The sequence below is a fragment of the Hemiscyllium ocellatum genome, chromosome 8 (assembly GCF_020745735.1).
Source record: "Hemiscyllium ocellatum isolate sHemOce1 chromosome 8, sHemOce1.pat.X.cur, whole genome shotgun sequence".
Lineage (NCBI taxonomy): Eukaryota > Metazoa > Chordata > Chondrichthyes > Orectolobiformes > Hemiscylliidae > Hemiscyllium > Hemiscyllium ocellatum.
The window spans coordinates 88,067,090-88,086,122 of NC_083408.1; the positions used below are offsets into that span (position 1 = coordinate 88,067,090).

Genomic DNA, 19,033 nt, shown 5'->3' on the forward strand with positions numbered 1-19,033 from the left:
ATGGTGAGTTCACCTCTTACATTAGACTGTGAGCTCCCAAGGGAACAATGTTGAGAACATCAGGTTCTAAGTAGTTATATTTTAAACAATTAATTTAATTCCATGCTTGAAAACTGGAATCTCAAAGATGCCTGGTTGGTATCTTTATCCAAATACAAGGCCCATGTGATTCATGGTGCCATAGTGATGTGTTTTTAGTTGGGAAGTTCAGAGGAAACCATTATGATATTTTCTTCCAAAACATCACTGTCACAGTTGAAAAGGCTTATCAGGTTTGGAGGGAGAGACAGAGAAAGCAGTTGTAGGCTGAAAGTCTCTATAATTCTCTGCAGCAGAAATTGGCAGAAGCTGGCACTCAGATTGGGATGAATAAATTGTGGGGAGCTGAAGTGAGAGTGAAATATTTACCTGGCTACAGCTAGGAGAAGTCTTCAGTAAAATTTCCACATTGAAAGACTGTTTTAGAATTAAAATCTGTCAAAAGAAAATTTCTGAAGTAAGCTTTTGGCACTCAGATTCATTTCAGACTGATTTTGGGAGAACTGAATGTCAGTCTAAAGAACAATGTAACATATCCTTGATTGTAGGCTTTCCTGATTTTGTTAGAAATAAGAATGGAATATTCCATTCTGTCCTTTGAAAAATAAGTTGTTGACAAAACTAGTGTTCAATTGGTAGGGCTGTTGTTTGTTACAGTAAATGTCTTAAAATTGACAGTTATTGACAGTAAATTAAAATATGTTATTCAAATGTTATTAGTATCCGAACAATCATAACAAATGATTAAGCTTCATGTATGAAATTTCTTGTAACTATGGCAACATGTAATGAAAATTCCAGTCCCTCAGTGAATGAGCTGTCATTCGACACTAAATCTATGTCCACAAACTCGCTGTGACAAATCTCTGACATACTTATAACAGTGATATCCCAGCATGCCTTGTTGGAGCCACCATAGCCATTCAAAGTGTGCGATATCAAGGGAGTTCATCTTGTGATCGGTTACTTCTCACCTCGCAAACAATACGAGACACTGGAAGATTAACATAATTTTAATTATTATGAGCCATTTTGCTGTTTCTGTGACTGTATTTGGGATCGAGACCACCAATTTAGAAACCAGTGGCTGTGGGGTTGTTTGGGGAAAAGCCCTTCACTGAGGAGATCAGCAAGTCAACATATTGTCAAAGTAATGTTGCAGCAGTTAAGAGAATGCAGCCTGCGGGAGATATTCTATCATAAAGTGGGTGATCAATAAGCGAGCAGGATGCGAGGAAGATGGTTGATACCAGAGCATTACTGAGAAGGCTAGCATTTATTCTTCCTCTGTAAATGCCCTTGAGGATAAGACATTGTGAGCTGCCACCTTGAATGTGTTTCAGAAACCATCAGATGCTGTAACGGAGAATGATAAAATGTTGAGATAAAATGCATCGGTGGATGCCTTCATCCCAATCTATCTGGTGACTTTCATGTTCTTTTATCCACAGGGGAATATTTGGAAAGCAGGGATACCAGTGTCAAGGTAATCATTTATTTTAATTTAATGAGCCTGAGGAGGCTTTATCCAGTGAAGAATGCACCTTAATCTGTATTCATGCAAAAACACAATTTTTCAGTCATGTTCCTCATCCTAAATACGATGTCAGCTAAAAACAAAAATCTTTATTTTATCTGACCAGTGGCAGATTGACTTAGAAAACTGGGTTTGTGCTCATTTTCACTCTGACTTGAAGTTCCTGAAATGGGGACAGCATGGTATTCATGAAATAAGTGAGCCAGTAAATAACTCTGATCAGTGTTAACCCATCTGAGAATGGCATGTAACTTATTGTGTTCCAGACAATTTAGGAATTTATGATTAGTAAACAGAGAAAAGTTTATTGTTTAAAATAAAGTCCCTTTCTCATCTGTTAAATTCCAGAAGGGTTTGTTGTATAGCACACACTTCGTCTTGTGTATGAAGAACTGTCAGTGTCCATAGATTCACGCTTTCTTTCAAGGAATAAGCCTCACCGGGCCGTCTAGGCACATCTGTTCAGTGGTTCATGTTTGAAAAGTGATTCTTTAATAATATTGTCTGTGTTACAACATTGAGGCCTTCATTGAGCTGAATAAAATATAATATTTTGAAAAATTGTGCTTTCATGTAAAGAATTGGATCTGTTTGTGATAGGCACAGTCTGCAGTTTAAATGGCTGTTAATTGATAGCATTAATCTTCCCTCCTGTTTATCTCACAGTGTGTACGTGTGTGGTTCACAAACGCTGTCACCAGTTAATTGTCACAGCATGCCCGAGAATAAAGAAGGACAAAAAAGAGGAGGTACAGTCAGCACAAAATTTCTGTTTGTTTAATGATAGTTTGGTCTGGTGTAATCGTCTATATGGTTTTGGATGTGTGAGATTTCCAATTGTGTTTTAGCAGCACTTGCAACATATATCTGTATAGTAGGAAGGTAAAGGTCTGTCACATGGTGATTCATCACAGGTTTGGAATTCTGTGGTGAGTAACTCATCTCCAGTCTCCCCAAAACCTGTCTACCCACCTGCAAGGCACAAGTCAGGCGTTTGAAGAAATACCATTGCTTGCCTTGATGGGTATAGCTCCCACAAAACTCAAACCCAGAACAACAAAGCAGCCTGCTTGATTAGCAAACCATCTAACACCTTTGATATTCACTCATTGCACCACTGACACTCAGTAGCAGCAGTTTGTACCATCTCCAAGAAATGTTGCAAAAATTAACCAAGGTTCCTTGGACAGTGTCCTCCAAATCAATGTCCACTATCATTCTAGAATGACATAGGCAGCAATCGTTTGGGAATACCACTACCTGCAAGTTTTCCTCCAAGTCACCCACCATCTTGACTTGGAATTGTTTTGCTGTTTCTTCACTATCACACTGTCAGCATCCTGGAACTACCTCCTGACAGCACTGCAGGTGTTACTAAACCCAAAAGATTGTAGTGGTTCAGGAAGGCAGGTCCCTACCTCCAAGGCAATTAGGAACTGAAGTCTCATATTCAGATGAACCCAACTATTTTGTCAAAAAGTTAATTCAGAAATTGAAAACAGCAGCCATTCGCTTCTATGGGAGATAACTTCTGAAATGTGGGGTGACAGGGGATGTGACTCTCTGCCTGGCTAGGGCATTAATCTCCCAGCCCTGAAAGGCTGCCATCTGAGAACTCAACTCTCCCACTCCCATCACCTCTGAGAAGCTGGGAACCAGCTGCAAAATCCCAATTTGCTTCCATTGATACATTGATAAGCTTTCATAAGTCCTTGGTGGCATGGTGGCATGGTGGCTCAGTGGTTAGCACTGCTGCATCACAGTGCCAGGGATGCAGGTTCATTTCCAGCTTTGGGTGAGTGTGTGTGTGTGTCAAGTTTGCACGTTCTCCCTATATCTGCCTGGGTTTCCTGTGGGTGCTCCAATTTCCCCCCACAGTCAGAACATGTGCAGGAAAGGTGAATTGGCCATGCAAAGTTGCTCATAGTGTTCAGGGGTGTGTAGGTTAGGTGCATTAGTCAGGAAAAATGTACAGTAATAGGGTAGGGGAATGGGTTTGGGTGGGATACTCTTTGGATGGTTGGTGTGGACTTGTTGGGCCAAATGGTTTGTTTGCACCCTGGAGGAATTCTGTGATTTTTCTATGATTGTGTCTAATGAGTGTGATTGGCTGCCTGCCAACATCGCAATGTATGTATGGCCAACAACCCACCCCCCCCTCCCCAGACACCCTACCATACCTCCCTGTTGTCCGTCTACTCCCCTATCCTACCTCCATTGCCCAGGAGCATAATCCAGTCAGAAATCGGCGTACCCAGCTAATGGGGTCTGAGCAATCCAGCCCACACTTTTGCCTGGGGTGGGTAAGTTCAAAGTAGTGATCATCATTTTAAGTGAGAGGAGAAAGATTTAAAAGGGACCTGAGGGGCAATGTTTACACAGAGAGGGTGGTTTGTACGTGGAATGAACTGCCTGAGGAAGTGGTAGATGCAGGTACAGCTAGAATGTTTAAAAAAGATGAATAGGAAAGGTTTAGAGGGATTTGGGCCAAACACAGGTAAGTGGGACTAGTTTAGTTTGGGAAAACTGGTCAGCATAGAACCATTGTTCCGTGCTGTTCAACTGTTTGCCTGGTCTGTTCCAGTCTGTGTGAATATGGACCAGTAGCCCCTCCCAGCTGTTTCCGTCACAGATTAGCAGCCCACACCAAACTTATCCTCTGGGAGTGGGAAGGAGAAGCAGAATTGCTCCCAATCAGAAATTATCTGCAAACAAAATAAGTTTCTGTCCCGAAGTCCCGATATTTTTCTGATCGTTTTTCAAATCCACGTCTCTTTTTTTGCTTCATACTCACTTTCAGCCAAATAATGTGCCAGTGCCCTCTGGTGGCATGAGACAGGAATAGTATTACAGAGGAACCTTGAGTATCCGAAGGACACAGGCGGGCAGCATTTCGTTTGGTTAATTGAATTCCAGATAATCGAATGCTGGATAACATAGTAAAGTTGAGATTGGGACTTTGCAATCTTGCCCGATAATCTGATATTTGGATAATCGAATGCTGGATAATCAAGGTTCCTCTGTATTTTAATACACCATTCAATTTTCTTAAGAGTCACACAGTCACAGATGTACAGCATGGAAACTGACCCTTTGGTCCAACTTATTGCAATCAGATATCCTAACCTAATCTACTTCCATTTGCCAGCATTTGGCCCTTATCCCTCTAAACCCTTCCTTTTCATATAACCATCCAGATGCCTTTTTAAATGTTGTAATGGTACCAGCCTCCACCATCTTCTCGAGCAGCTCATTCCTTACACACACCACCCTCTGTGTGGAAAGGTTTCCCCATAGGTACCTTTTAAATCATTCCCCATTCACTTTAAACTTATGACTTCTAGTTTTGGATTACCCTCCCCTGGGGAAAAGACCTTGACTATTTACCTATCCATGACCCTCATGATTTTATAAACCTCTATAAGGTCACCCCTGAGCCTTCGATACTCCAGGGAAAACGGCCCCAGCCTATTCAGCATCTCCCGATAGCTCAAATCCTCCAACCCTGGCAACATCCTTGTAGATCTTTTCTGAACCATTTCAAATTTCACAACATCCTTCCTCTTGCAGGATGACCAGAATTTAATGCAGTATTCCAATAGTGGCCTAACCAATGTCCTGTACAGCAGTAATATGACATCCCAATATCTATATAAATAAAAGCAAACATACCTTCTTCACTACCCTGTCTACCTGCTACTCCACCTTCAAGGGACTATGAAACTGCACCCCAAGGCCTCTTTGTTCAGTAACACTCCTCAGGCTCCTTTTTGCTTCATGATCACTTTTTCAGCCAAATAATGTGCCAGTGCCCCCTGCTGGAATGAGATTACCATTAAGTGAATCAGTCCTATCCTGATTTGCCTTACGAAAATGCAGCACGTCTCATTTATCTAAGATAAATTCCATCTGCCATTCTTTGGCCCATTTGTCCACCTGACCAAGGTCCCATTGTACTCTGAGGTAACCTCCTTGTGTTCATTACTCATCTCCTATATTAAAACAAGGTCCTCATGCCTTGTGACCAGAATGTTTGACAGTCACTGGAGATGAAAATTCATGCATACTGGAGTGATCGCAATGAGGTCAGCCAGGTGGACTTCATAGAATATGAGTTCCCTGATTGGACCAGATTACAACCCCAATTAGGAGGCCTGGCTGACAGATATAAACTGAAGGGTCAGAGGTTCTGTTCACTTAGAGAACTGGCTTTGAGGGAGCTGGACCAGTGTCAAGGAGCCTGCATATATAAATAAAGGGTGACTTGGTGACGGGATACCGGCCTCTGTGGAGTTACTTCCGTGGCGATCAGAGTAAAGCATGCTCCTAAAGAAATTTGCGTGCCACAGTTGTCTTTGAGTTCAGGTAGTTTCTGGCATCATGCTGTTATTTGGAAAGCTTCATGCTTCAATCTTGCCATCGAAGACTGGGCCCAGTATGTGAAATGAATGCATTTTTTTGGGGGGCAGATGAAAAATAAAGAGTAACAGCATGTGGACCCGCAGCTTTTTCAGTTATTAGGAGCCTAACTTTACTGGAGGCACCAGATATAAAAACATTCCAAGGGTTCATGGATTTAGTTCAGGAATATTATGACCCTGAGCCTCCTGTAATTCTGAGAAGCTATGGATTTTACTCGGCAAATTCGAAACCAGGAGAATCCATATTAGGATTTTAACTGGGTCAAGATGACTAAGAGAGGCTTGTTACTTTGGTTTAACCCTTAATGAGATGCTGAGACACTGTTTGGTATGTGGGATGAATGATGTAACCATGCAAAAGCGCCGATTAGCTGAATTCCAACTGGACTTCAAACCGACGTTACAACTGGCTTTATCATTGCACAAGTAGAGCACAATAGTTGCAGGATATTCCAATGGAAGGGGACATCTTCACCAGTCCGACTGAGCCATTTGTGTGAAGGCAATTGCATAGCCTCAGTCGGGACATATCCTGAATAGAGGGACTCAAGGTCAGCCCATAGCAAATCCCCAATACAAACGGAGTCTTGACCAAACAGTTAAAATTTTCTTCAGGATCCGGTCTGAAGAAATTTTAGTTGCTGTCGGTATGCGAACTCGATAGTAAACGAGTCCCTTTAGACTTAAATTGAGTAATGGAACTCATAAGCTGGTACCAGGAGATTGCACATTCTGGAAATTACACCTACACCTGGTTTGGAGCAGTTAAATCAGAACCAATCAAAATAAACATTTGGTTAAATGGTCATCTGGTTCTAATGGAGATTGATACTGACATGGCCATGTCAGTGATCACAGAACCAGTCTACAACAACATTCACTCTACACTCCAATCCTTAAGTCTGTGAATACATCAGGTAGACTGAGAACCTATACCAGGGAACCTTGACAGATTAAGAGTACAACTTTGGTTCTGAGAAGCAGCTGGTTCAGTTACTGCTGATTGTAGTAAAAGGCTCGAGCACAAGCCCCAATTCTCTTTGGACATCCATGCATTTAACTTCATATCATTAGATAAATTATCTGATCTGTTCTTTTTTGGTCTAAAATTGATAACTTCACATTATTTATATTGAACTCCATCTACCTCCAGTTTTGCCCATTCACTTAGTCTATCAATATCTCCTTGTAGTTTTATGTTATTGTCTACACTCTACAATGCCACCTAACTTGTGTCTTCAGCCAATTTGGATATATGACTTTCTATGCCATTATCAAAGTTGTTAATAACTAATGTGAGTAATTGAGACCCTGATGAAAGATCCTAATGGGAAACCACATCCTGCCAATTTGAGTACCTACCTGTTATCCCTATTTTCTGCCATCTGCCACACAACCAATTCCCCAGCTATGCCAGTAATATGTCCTCAATTCCATAGGTTATCTTAATTAACAGTCTGTTATGTGGGACTTTATCAAATGCCTTCTGTAAGTTCATATAAATATCTATAGACATTCCCCTGTCCACTAACTTAGTCACCTCTTCAAAAACTTCTATCAGGTTTGTCATGAATCCATGTTGGTTGTCCCTAATTCACTGAAAATTTTCAAGGTGTTCAGTTACCCCATCCGTAATTATAGACTCCAACAATGGCCCTACCTCTTTAGAGGGATGTGTGTAATGCTGCTGTTTATGCACTTTCACAGCAACTATTGGGTGAAACATCTTTTGGAATGTTCAACATAGACAGGCCACTATAGGCGCAGTTTCAGATCAGTTGCCTGTAACACAACCCATCATGATTGTTTAGTCATTCCAGCTAGGAAGTAGAACATTCTATCCAAATGAAGAGAAGAGAACATCTCCAACAGGGAGAAAAAAATTATGAAAAGTGATATTGAAAATAAAATCAAACCTTAGAAAGTGGCTCCAAAAGGCAAGTCTATCTTCATGTTTATTTGTGTCTACAGCTGTCTTAAACAATTGACCGTTATATTTCATAGGTATGTGAACAAAGATTTAGCATCAATGTACGTCATCAATTCAACATTCATAACTACAAGGTGCCAACGTTCTGTGATCATTGTGGCTCCCTTCTGTATGGGCTGATGAGGCAAGGAAAACAGTGTAAAGGTAATCCTGTTCGTAAGGCTCTCTTACATTACTTAGAGTCATAGAGATGTATAGCACGGAAACAGAATCTTTGGTCCAACTAGTCCATATCGATCAGTTATCCTAACCTAATCTAGTCTCATTTGCCAGCACTTGGCCCATTTCCTTCGAAATCCTTTCACTTCATATGCCCATCCAGATGTCTTTTAAATGTTGTAATTGTACCAGCCTCCACCACTTCCCTCTGGAAGCTCATTCCCTAGACAAAGCAAATGAGAAAAGTCGAGTTTGTATATTTATAGAGAACAACAGATAATGTGAAATAGCAAGCACTGATCTTTAACAATGCAGAAAGGATTTTCAGAAGTGTAGAAAACAGATTTAATTCCCTTGACAACTTGCCAATTCTCTTGATGTACCAATGAGTTTATCCAAATTTACATGCATTAATTTATAGTTGGAACGATCACAAAGGGCATTTCCCCTCCAGGGCACTTAACCTGTCCCAGAAGTGGCCTTTGAACTACCCAGAAGAGAATAGCAACTGTCCAAAAGAGCTCCCTACATCTCCATGAACTCGAGCAGCTTTAGATCTTCTCCTGAAAAGTGTAAAGTCCATGTGTCATGCTTTTGACATCCCAGTTCTGGAGATTAGGTCTATTTGAAGGCACTGATATTTTTTTCATGCTTAGCTGTCTCCATGGCAACTGAGGTGCAAAGAACAAATTGTTCCCAATCCCCACTATCTCCCAATTTTAGTTGGATGATTATATTGAGAATGTGGTCCTGAAGCATTTATTTCACTTGCATTAAATTATTTCCTCAATGTTGTTGGCAGGTGATGCTTCTGAAATGCATTACTGTTTGTAAACTCAATTAGTAATTCTGTTCGAGTCAACTTAGCTCAGTCAGGTAGAACTCATCTGAGTTAAAATGTAACCAAGGTAATTTTAATAAGAAATAATCTGCTAACAGCCATTTGGCACTGCACCAAAATCAAAATGAACTCTATTGATCTGGGTAAAAACAATGACTGCAGATGCTGGAAACCAGACTCTGGATCAGTGGTGCTGGAAGAGCACAGCAGTTCAGGCAGCATCCAATCTATTGATCTGTATTGCCCTTTTAAAGCTGAATTAAGATCCTTTCTCTGTGTTTAAGCAGATTTTAAAAGATCATAGAATTTTTTTTGAAAAGGGCAACATGAGAAAACCTTCCTACATCCAAAGCTACATTTCATTACTGTGTGTTAGATGTTGCTGGCAGACTACATAAGAATTCTATTGGTCAACTTGCTGCCATTGGAATGGTAACTGGAATGACAAGAAGGTTACAATCAGGAGTGAATACAGTATGTTGAAGTCTACCAGCTGTATACATCTTGAACTCTGAGTTGTTCTAAAAAACACAACTGAAAGATAAATTCTATCCAGGACTTAATTACAGGATTATGGTAAAGAAATAGAGTGTCTGTCAAATGGCCTCTCTAATACAGACAATCAGCACAGTGTTGTCCCTTTTAATCAGAGCAGTTTAATAGATGTCCTGTCAGTGAAGGAATCCTGAGATCATACAGACTCCTTTATCAAGAGAGTCAGTGGCCTGCTGATGATTATGTGAACAGAGTCAGAGTGACTGAGAGAGCTTGTGTTATTTCCTGGATACCTATTAAGAGCTGGTCAATGTGAAGGTGTTACATAATACGCTGGACACGTAGAATTCCACAGGGAAGTTGTTTTCCCTTTGGCTGTTTTAAAAACTGATATTCCTGACTAGGATTTATTCTCCATGAAACACTTATATAAAATAATGTCTCTCCTTTTGACAGTTTGCAAAATGAACATTCACATTCGCTGCGAGAACAACGTTGCTCCAAGCTGTGGAGTAAACTCTGCGGAACTCGCTAGGAAGCTGGCAGAGATGGGACTCAGTGCAGGAGGCATCTCCACTTTAAAGAGGAGGCAGACGGTAAGGACGCTGCTGCTGAGCTGCCTCACTGCTATTTCTAACATTGAATTGTTGGAGGTTTGCACTTGTAATCAATGGACAATGATGCTATCGGTGATGCAATCCTTGCCTTGGCTGTCCTGTTTTCTACATTACACCCTCAAAAGGTTATTCTTTGGCTCAAGTGCTTTGGCATGCTGAGATTGGAAAATGTGCTATGGACGTATAAGCCACTGTTTATTCCAACTGCAGACATCCATTGGGAACCATGCCTGGCAATAATGTACATTAGAATTTCAGGTGGATGATTGCCAACTATTTCAATTAGACTTCCCAAAAATTCTAATTAATTAGACTTCACCAAAAATTCAAACTGTCAAACATTTGTTGTGTACAAATTCATGTGATTCTGGAAACAAAGCACATCTATCTTTTACGCAGATGGACTCCATAGGCTCAGGGGGTGATTAAGTGAATGATTAAATTTGACATTCCAGAATATCCCACATTCGATCCCTGCTCTGTGCTGAAGAGACCAATCTCTATTGGTGCACCAATCAGATCAGTCCATTTGCTGTTAAGTTAATTGACCTTCACTGAGGCATCAGGCAGCCTTTTACAGCTGACATTACAGATGCTGGGTTAGAGAGAGAGGCCCTGGCCTGGGCTTCTCTTCCAGGACATTTTCCTGAACTCACTGGTAGCTGATAAGGACAGGATTGGATTCTGTTGTGATATTTCAAATGTGCGCATGAGTAAGCACCAGACAGAAAGATAGGTTAGCAAAGACAGTCAAACAGGAATTTAAAGTGTATTGAAAGTGATTGGTCAGAAAAGAAAATGACTCAGTGTTACAGTGGTTAATCCAGACTGACTGTGTGTCTGTGTAAGTGTCCATCTATATGTGTGTGTGCGTGCGCGTGTGCGTGTGCGTGTGCCTGCATCTGCATGCAGATGGAATGGAGTTTTTGTTATTACTGAGGAGTATCACAAGTGTAGTTACATTCTCCTTGTGTAGGTGCAAGTACTGTGCTGTATTGTATGTTGAAATTGGGGGAATGGAATGAAGAGAGAAGAAATTGATGGGAAGAGTAAAATCCCATTAGAAATCTGGCATGTTTAAACCCTTGAATTCAGGTGGTATCACTGTAGGGCTTGACAGAGGTGCGAATGTATAAAACCAGTAACAAAGTTGCAGCCTCAGGGCTTTCTCAATACGACAGAGGGGATTGCAGCAACCTGTACTGCAGCTTCTGGGAATGAAAAAAAGGATCTGATCGTGGAGTGCAGTATTTTAAGGCTTTGGAACTCCTGATTTTCCACATTATTCCCAAATTACTGTGCTGTTGTAAAAAGCTTGACACCAGCAATGCAAGATCCTGTATTTTATGGCGCAGACCTCTTTCACTATATTCCCCGTTGAAAGACATTTGTGTGATGTAGGACACTAAACTTATATCATTGCATGTTTGTTCTCAACAGAAATTCTGACAAAAGAAACGTTGTTAGTGTGGGTATCACATTGCGAGAATCAGGTGATGACTGTGACTTAGTCACAAAGTACAGTTTTAAGCGATACGAAGGAAACAATGGCAAGGTTTTGAAGCAAGAGCAGGGTGTGGGACTAATTAGAAGCTCTTTCAGAGAGCTATTCTGTCACAATAGTGACGGATTAATGGGCTACTTCTTTACCATGTGATTTTCTGAAATAATTGTCAATCCGACTTTATAATCTTGATACTATTCCTGTCCCTTAGAAAACATTCTGTTGCAATCTGTCAGTTTTATAATCCAGGAGCATTAATTAGCTGGTATTAGTTATTCACTCCACTGTGTGTAACAATAACTCTTTGTATCTATCTTTTCTTGAATAAAGAGACAAAGTCGACAAAGCCATGAAGAAAACGAGACCCTGAGTAATGCAGTCGAGAACAGTACTGGCCAGCAAGTACGACGTAAACTGGGCATTGACGATTTCACCTTCCTCAGTGTCCTAGGGAAAGGCAGCTTTGGGAAGGTCAGTGACACTGATAAACCAGAGAAACCATAAGCTATGGGACTGAATCTTGTTCTGGACACAGGAAATCCCAACCTGAGCATTCCTGTGGCACACCAACTGCACGTTCAACACATACATGCCTTTACAAGCTATTTGCAAACTGGGGTCAGATTTACAGTGCAGGTTGTGACCCACATTGGAGTGTGGTTGTTTAGAAGGCCTACCTCAGTTCTCCAATACAACAGCCCGGCTCCCACTGTACATGCATACCCCTCAAAGCACACCTCTTCCCTCCACCGCTGCCACCCTGTCATCCCCATTCCTGCCATACCCCCTCAAATTAGCCATGCCATCTCTATACCCACACGCCTACTGAAATCACCATGCCTTATCTATGTTCTATATATCATCCATAGCCACAGGCCCTGTATGCACTCTGCACCTCCAGAATCCATGCAATGTCAAAGGAAAGTATTTCACATATCTTGGGGAAGGAAAATAAATTTCTCATGACCTTGAAAAAGTCTGTATCATTGAAACTGGGAAGAAATGCTTCCTGCTACATGAAAATATCCTTGTAATATTTGTATTTATTTTAACTTTGATTAACAAAATCTGATTGAAGATTTGTAGCTCGGGTATCCGTTGTTGTGGTTCTGCTCGCCGAGCTGGAAGTTTTTGCTGCAAACGTTTCGTTCCCTGGCTAGGGAACATCATCAGTGCTGTTGGAGCCTCGTGTGAAGCGCTGCTTTGATGTTTCTTCCGGTATTTATAGTGGTTTGTTCTTGCCGCTTCCGGGTGTCAGTTTCAGCTACAGTGATTTGTATGTGGGGTCCAGGTCGATGTGTCTGTTGATGGAGTTTGGGGATGAATGCCATGCTTCTAGGAATTCTCTGGCTGTTCTCTGTCTGGCTTGTCCTATGATAGTGGTGTTTTCCCAGTCAAATTCATGTTGCTGGTTGTCTGAGTGTATGGCTACTAGAGATAGCTGGTCGTGTCGTTTTGTGGCTAACTGATGTTCATGGATGCGGATTGTTAGCTGTCTTCCTGTTTGTCCTATATAGTGTTTTGTGCAGTCCTTGCATGGTATTTTGTAAACTACGTTAGTTTGGCTCATGCTGGGTATTGGGTCCTTTGTTCTAGTGAGTTGTTGTCTGAGCATGGATGTTGGCTTGTGTGCTGTTATGAGTCCCAAGGGTCGCAGTAGTCTGGCTGTCAGTTCTGAGACGCTCCTGACGTATGGTAGAGTGGCTAGTCCTTTTGGTTGTGGCATGTCCTCGTTCCTCGGTCTATCTCTTAGGCATCTGGTGATAAAGTTGCGTGGGTATCCGTTTTTGGCGAATACCTTGTATAGATGTTCCTCTTCCTCTTTTCGCAGTTCTGGTGTACTGCAGTGTGTTGTGGCCCTTTTTGAATAGTGTCCTGATGCAGCTTCGTTTGTGTGTGTTGGGGTGGTTACTTTCATAGTTTAACACACACAGACCAAGTCTTAAACTATGAAAGTAACCACCCCAACACACACAAACGAAGCTGCATCAGGACACTATTCAAAAGGGCCACAACACACTGCAGTACACCAGAACTGCGAAAAGAGGAAGAGGAACATCTATACAAGGTATTCGCCAAAAACGGATACCCACGCAACTTTATCACCAGATGCCTAACAGATAGACCGAGGAACGAGGACATGCCACAACCAAAAGGACTAGCCACTCTACCATACGTCAGGAGCGTCTCAGAACTGACAGCCAGACTACTGCGACCCTTAGGACTCATAACAGCACACAAGCCAACATCCATGCTCAGACAACAACTCACTAGAACAAAGGACCCAATACCCAGCATGAGCCAAACTAACGTAGTTTACAAAATACCATGCAAGGACTGCACAAAACACTATATAGGACAAACAGGAAGACAGCTAACAATCCGCATCCATGAACATCAGTTAGCCACAAAACGACACGACCAGCTATCTCTAGTAGCCATACACTCAGACAACCAGCAACATGAATTTGACTGGGAAAACACCACTATCATAGGACAAGCCAGACAGAGAACAGCCAGAGAATTCCTAGAAGCATGGCATTCATCCCCAAACTCCATCAACAGACACATCGACCTGGACCCCACATACAAATCACTGTAGCTGAAACTGACACCCGGAAGCGGCAAGAACAAACCACTATAAATACCGGAAGAAACATCAAAGCAGCGCTTCACACGAGGCTCCAACAGCACTGATGATGTTCCCTAGCCAGGGAACGAAACGTTTGCAGCAAAAACTTCCAGCTCGGCGAGCAGAACCACAACATTTGATTAACAAACCAGAAATCACATCCAAGTAACAATCTGTTATCACAAACCTTTGTCATTCACTGTTCCACCCAGCTTTGTGTCATATGCAAACATGGAGACATTGCATTTAATTCCCTCATCTAAATCATTAATATGTTATCAAAGCGGGATCCAAGACTGATTCTTGTGGTTCTCGCCTATTCACAGGCTCCACCTGGAAAATGACCCATTTATTCTGACACTTTTTTTGCCAGCCAATTCTCTATCTTTAACTTCGCGTATTAATCACTTCTATGGAAGCTCATGGAAAAGCTTTCTGAAAGTCCAAGTAAACCACATCCATTGGTTTCCTGTCATTGTTTTCCTAGTGTTCTGCTATTAAATTGTTTATAATGCACTCGAGCACTGTCCCTCCTATTAATGTCAGTCCAGCGGTCTGTCATCCGCTGTTTTCTTTCTAACCTTTTTTAAAATGGTAGAGTTATATTAGCTATCCTCCAATCAGTAGGAACGTTTCCAGAGTCTGTACGATGGCCTTAATGCATTCATGATTTGGAGATGCCGATGCTGGACTGAGGTGTACAAAGTTAAAAATCACACAACACCAGGTTATAGTCCAACAGGTTTAATTGGAAGCACTAGCTTTCGGAGCACCGCTCCTTCATCACAATCACCTGATGAAGGAGCGTCGCTCCGAAAGCTAGTGTGCTTCCAATTAAACCTGTTGGACTATAACCTGGTGTTGTGTGATTTTTTTTTTAACTTAATGCATTCATTATTTCTAAGGCCACTTCCTTAAGCGCTCTGACAGGCTCTGGGGATTTATCGGCCTTTAATCCCACCAATTTTTCCGAGACCATTTCTTTCCCAATACTGAGTTCCTTCAGTATTTCTTGCTGTCACTGGATCCGTATTCACCAATATTTTGGGACATTATTTGTGTCCTCCTTATGGAGACAAAACCAAAACTGTGGATTCGATTGCAACAGAAACAAATATCTTCTGGAAATACGCTGCAAGTCTTGCAGCCTCTGTGGAATGAAAACAAAGTTTCAAGTCCAGTGACACTTCTTCACAACTGATGTAGCTTGGGAAAGGTGGCATATAAGTTGAGGTTGGGTGGTGGAGACAGAGACCGAGGAAGAGAGAAAGACACTTAGATGGACAAAGGGCTTGATGGTATTAAGTAAGGGAAGGTGAAAAGTTGAAAATGGGACCCATAAGTAGGGGAAAATGATTTGGCTGTCCTGAAAATAGCCGTGTCATGATAGAGCCTGGGTTGTGGGGCTGGGTAAAAGACAGGGAAGAAAGTGCTAAGATTGTAAAATGATTGAACTTGATACCGAGTCCTGCAGGCTGTAGGGTCCTTAATTAGAAAATGAGGTGGTGTTCTTCCAGCTTGTGCTGAGCTTTACTGGAACACTGCACCAAGCCTGAGACACAGGGAACACAGTGTGTTGAAATGGCAGGCAACAGGAAGCTCAGTGTTTATTTTTGCAAACAGAATGTAGATGTTCCGCAAAGTGGTCACCCAGACTGCGCTTCATCTCCTGGGGGTAGAGGAGACCACATTGTAGCTCTCCTTTTTCTCTTTTTCCATCCTTCCCAAACACTGAATATCCCTGGCTATTCAGTACCCATCCCTGGTCACCTTACAGCCACGTCTCTGTAATCCCAGCTATATCATTCACTTTTATTTCTACTTGTGTGATTTATTCATCCACTTCATTCCAAGTGATCCATACATTAAAAAATAAGGCCTTCAGGCTTGTCTTTTTAACAGGCTTAATCCTGTTCACATTATTTTGCAACATGGCTCTATTGATTCTTGCCCTTGAATTTGCTGCCTATCACTTTTCTTATTTCCCATTCTGTTTTTCGATCTTGCCCTTGTTTCCCTCTCTTCTGTCTGCCTGTACAGAGTCACATCCTGTATCACTCTAGTTTAAATTCTGCCCAACCTCATTAGCGAATACTCCACCAATTCAAATGCCTCATCAGTCTGAAACACTCCCACTCATACCATTTTCTTTTAAACTTGCATCCTAACTTCCTATATTCTGCTTTTACAACTTCATCCCTTGTTTTAACTTTTGTCATTGTTACCAATGTGTACCACAACTAATGGATTTTCACCCTTTCACTCCAGGATGTCTCGTAATTGCTTCATGATGTCCCTTGCCCCTGAGAAACAATATATTATCATGTGATCTTGTTTGCATCCACAGAATCTATCTATTCCCCTTGCCGTCAAATCCCCTATCACTGTACCCTTCCTGTGCTATTCCTCCCTCCTCTCCAGTGCAGCTGAAGCAACCATGGGGCAATGAATTTAGCTGCTGCTGCTTTCCTCTGCAAGGCTATGTCCCCGATCAGTATCTAAAGCAGTAAAATAAATCAAGCAACTGTGGGTGCTGGAGATCTGAAGCAAACAAAACAGAATGTGCTGGAGAAACTCAGTAGGTCTGGCTGCATCTCTGGAGAGAAGGCAGAGTTGAAATTGTTCTGAAGATGGGTTGCTGGACTCAATGTTGACTGTTTTGTTGAGTTTCTTCAGCAAATTCTGTTTTTGTTTGTATCCAAAGTAGTGAATCCATTTTGCAAAAGAATGGTATTCCTACATTGTCTGCACTGCCTAGTGCTCTTATTTTGCCTGGTTGCTATTCCAGTCTGGAAGCTATTGCACGGTGTCTCCAGCTGCTGTTCCAGCTCCAAAACCTGGGCTTCCACAAACCATGGCTGGAGACCCTTCCTACATGCATTCTGGTCCCAGGTACTGACCTGAGCCTGACATTCCACAGCCTTGAGCTCTCCTTCCAAGTCTTGCTCCTTTAAGTTAAACCTGTAGATTGTCCGAGGAGGTCTTCAAAATCTTGAACAGGCTGGATTGGATAGATATGGAGAAATTGTTCCCACTTTTAAAGAATATAGATTTAAAGTGATCTGCAAAAGAAGCAAGGGTGAAGTCAAGAAAGACCTTTTCAGCTCAGTGAGTAGTTAGGGTTTGGAAATGTGGTGGAGACAGGTTCAGTTAAGACATTCACAAGGACATTAGATAACTATTTGCATTTTAATAGATGTGTAGAGTATGGGGATAAAACAGGAGATTGGTATGAGGTAATGATGTGCATGCACTAGTTTATTTAATGAGCTAGTGCATGCACAATGGGCCAAATGGCCTCCTGCACCATAACAATTCTGTGATTCTCTGATTCCTCCCAAAACAGCTAGTGTGGCATGCAAGCTTGCCTTTGCACCCAGACATACATTCAGCCATTGGTATATAATATTATCTCATAGAGTCATGTCAGATGCTGGAACAAAAGAAACCACCACATGTGCTGCTCGCTCTTTGCTTTGCTCAACATATGGTAGTGGAATGACAACAGGCCTGTTGCTAATCTTTTATTATTCATGAACCAATCCATTATTGTGAAGCAATTTATCTATATTCTGCACAGCATTCTGAGAGCAACACAACTATCACAAAAATTAACCTAATTCTGGGAGCATTCTGCCTTAAACAAAATAATCAGCACATGATCTGGAGGCAAGTGCAGGTCCCATGATCTTGCTTTTGTTTGATTGGGTTCAAGTGGTTCCTTTTTGTGAGATGGGGTTACTGGATACAGAGAATATTAGTGTTTTCTTTCATGACTGGAGTCTAGAGCAAATAATTTATTACATGACAGAATTCCATATTCCTTTGAGAAGTCAGTTTGCACACTTTGTTTTAATGTTATGGGTCTACATCCTGAGAATTATCCTTATAAAAGGTTCACAGTCAGGAAATATTTTTGTAATGTTGACTGCAAGATTGAATTCAGTTTTTGGTTGTCCTTATAATTAGGTTTGTAGCTTTTTTGTGTAATTAAATACATAATTCGTTATCATCTTCAAGACAGCAGGAGTCAAGCCAGAGAATTTCTTGACATTTGTTTAGGAAGAGAAGCAGTACCTAATCAGATCAAACATGTTTTAACTTTACAGAAAAAGAAAGGTCCATTTGTTTCTTTGTTTTGTATTTACCCCATAACTTGCTGCCAACCCTCAGGTGATGCTGGCTGAGTTAAAAGGCACTGAAGATGTTTACGCTGTGAAAATATTGAAGAAAGACATGATTCTCCAAGATGATGATGTGGAGTGTACGATGACTGAGAAACGGATCCTGTCACTGGCTAGAAATCACCCGTACCTTACACAGATCTTCTGTTGCTTCCAGACTATGGTAAGCATTGTAGAGATCAATTAGACCAGGTCCTGTTACAATGAGTGTTTCCAGTGCATCATCCACAGTACATTATAATTTCATCCCATTCTGAATCAACCATGAGAGAATGAGATCCTTCTGGAAACCTGGAGATGGTCAAGTTTATGCATTTTTGTCTTGCATGACTGGTGTAGTAAAATGGTAAGCGTGAGAATGAATATTGTAAGTATTTTATAGTATTTTCCAACACAGAAAATGGCCGTTCAGTCCAACTGGTCTGTACTGCACCAGTGCTTATGCCATTCCAGTCCCATCTAATCCCATCATTATATCCTTCTTTCCCTCTCATATCTAGTGCTGTGATCTCCCGTTAAATGCATCAATGCTAGTCACCTCAATAACACAATGTTTTCCATTTGCTAAACGTGATTGAGTAAAGAAATTTCTTCTGAATTCTGAATTTTCAATA

The 19,033-nt window shown here is 41.4% G+C and overlaps 1 protein-coding gene across 2 annotated transcripts in view; it reads left to right on the forward strand.

The window, feature by feature from the left end:
* Nucleotides 1-19,033, forward strand: part of prkcha (protein kinase C, eta, a) — a 230,435-nt gene that overhangs the window by 127,418 nt on the left and 83,984 nt on the right. For both annotated transcript variants that reach the window (XM_060829335.1, XM_060829336.1), the window contains exons 4-9: nucleotides 1,491-1,525; nucleotides 2,243-2,325; nucleotides 8,002-8,131; nucleotides 9,939-10,078; nucleotides 11,934-12,074; nucleotides 18,409-18,582. In XM_060829335.1, coding sequence (XP_060685318.1) covers nucleotides 1,491-1,525; nucleotides 2,243-2,325; nucleotides 8,002-8,131; nucleotides 9,939-10,078; nucleotides 11,934-12,074; nucleotides 18,409-18,582 — 703 coding nt within the window. The remainder of the gene's footprint in view (nucleotides 1-1,490; nucleotides 1,526-2,242; nucleotides 2,326-8,001; nucleotides 8,132-9,938; nucleotides 10,079-11,933; nucleotides 12,075-18,408; nucleotides 18,583-19,033) is intronic.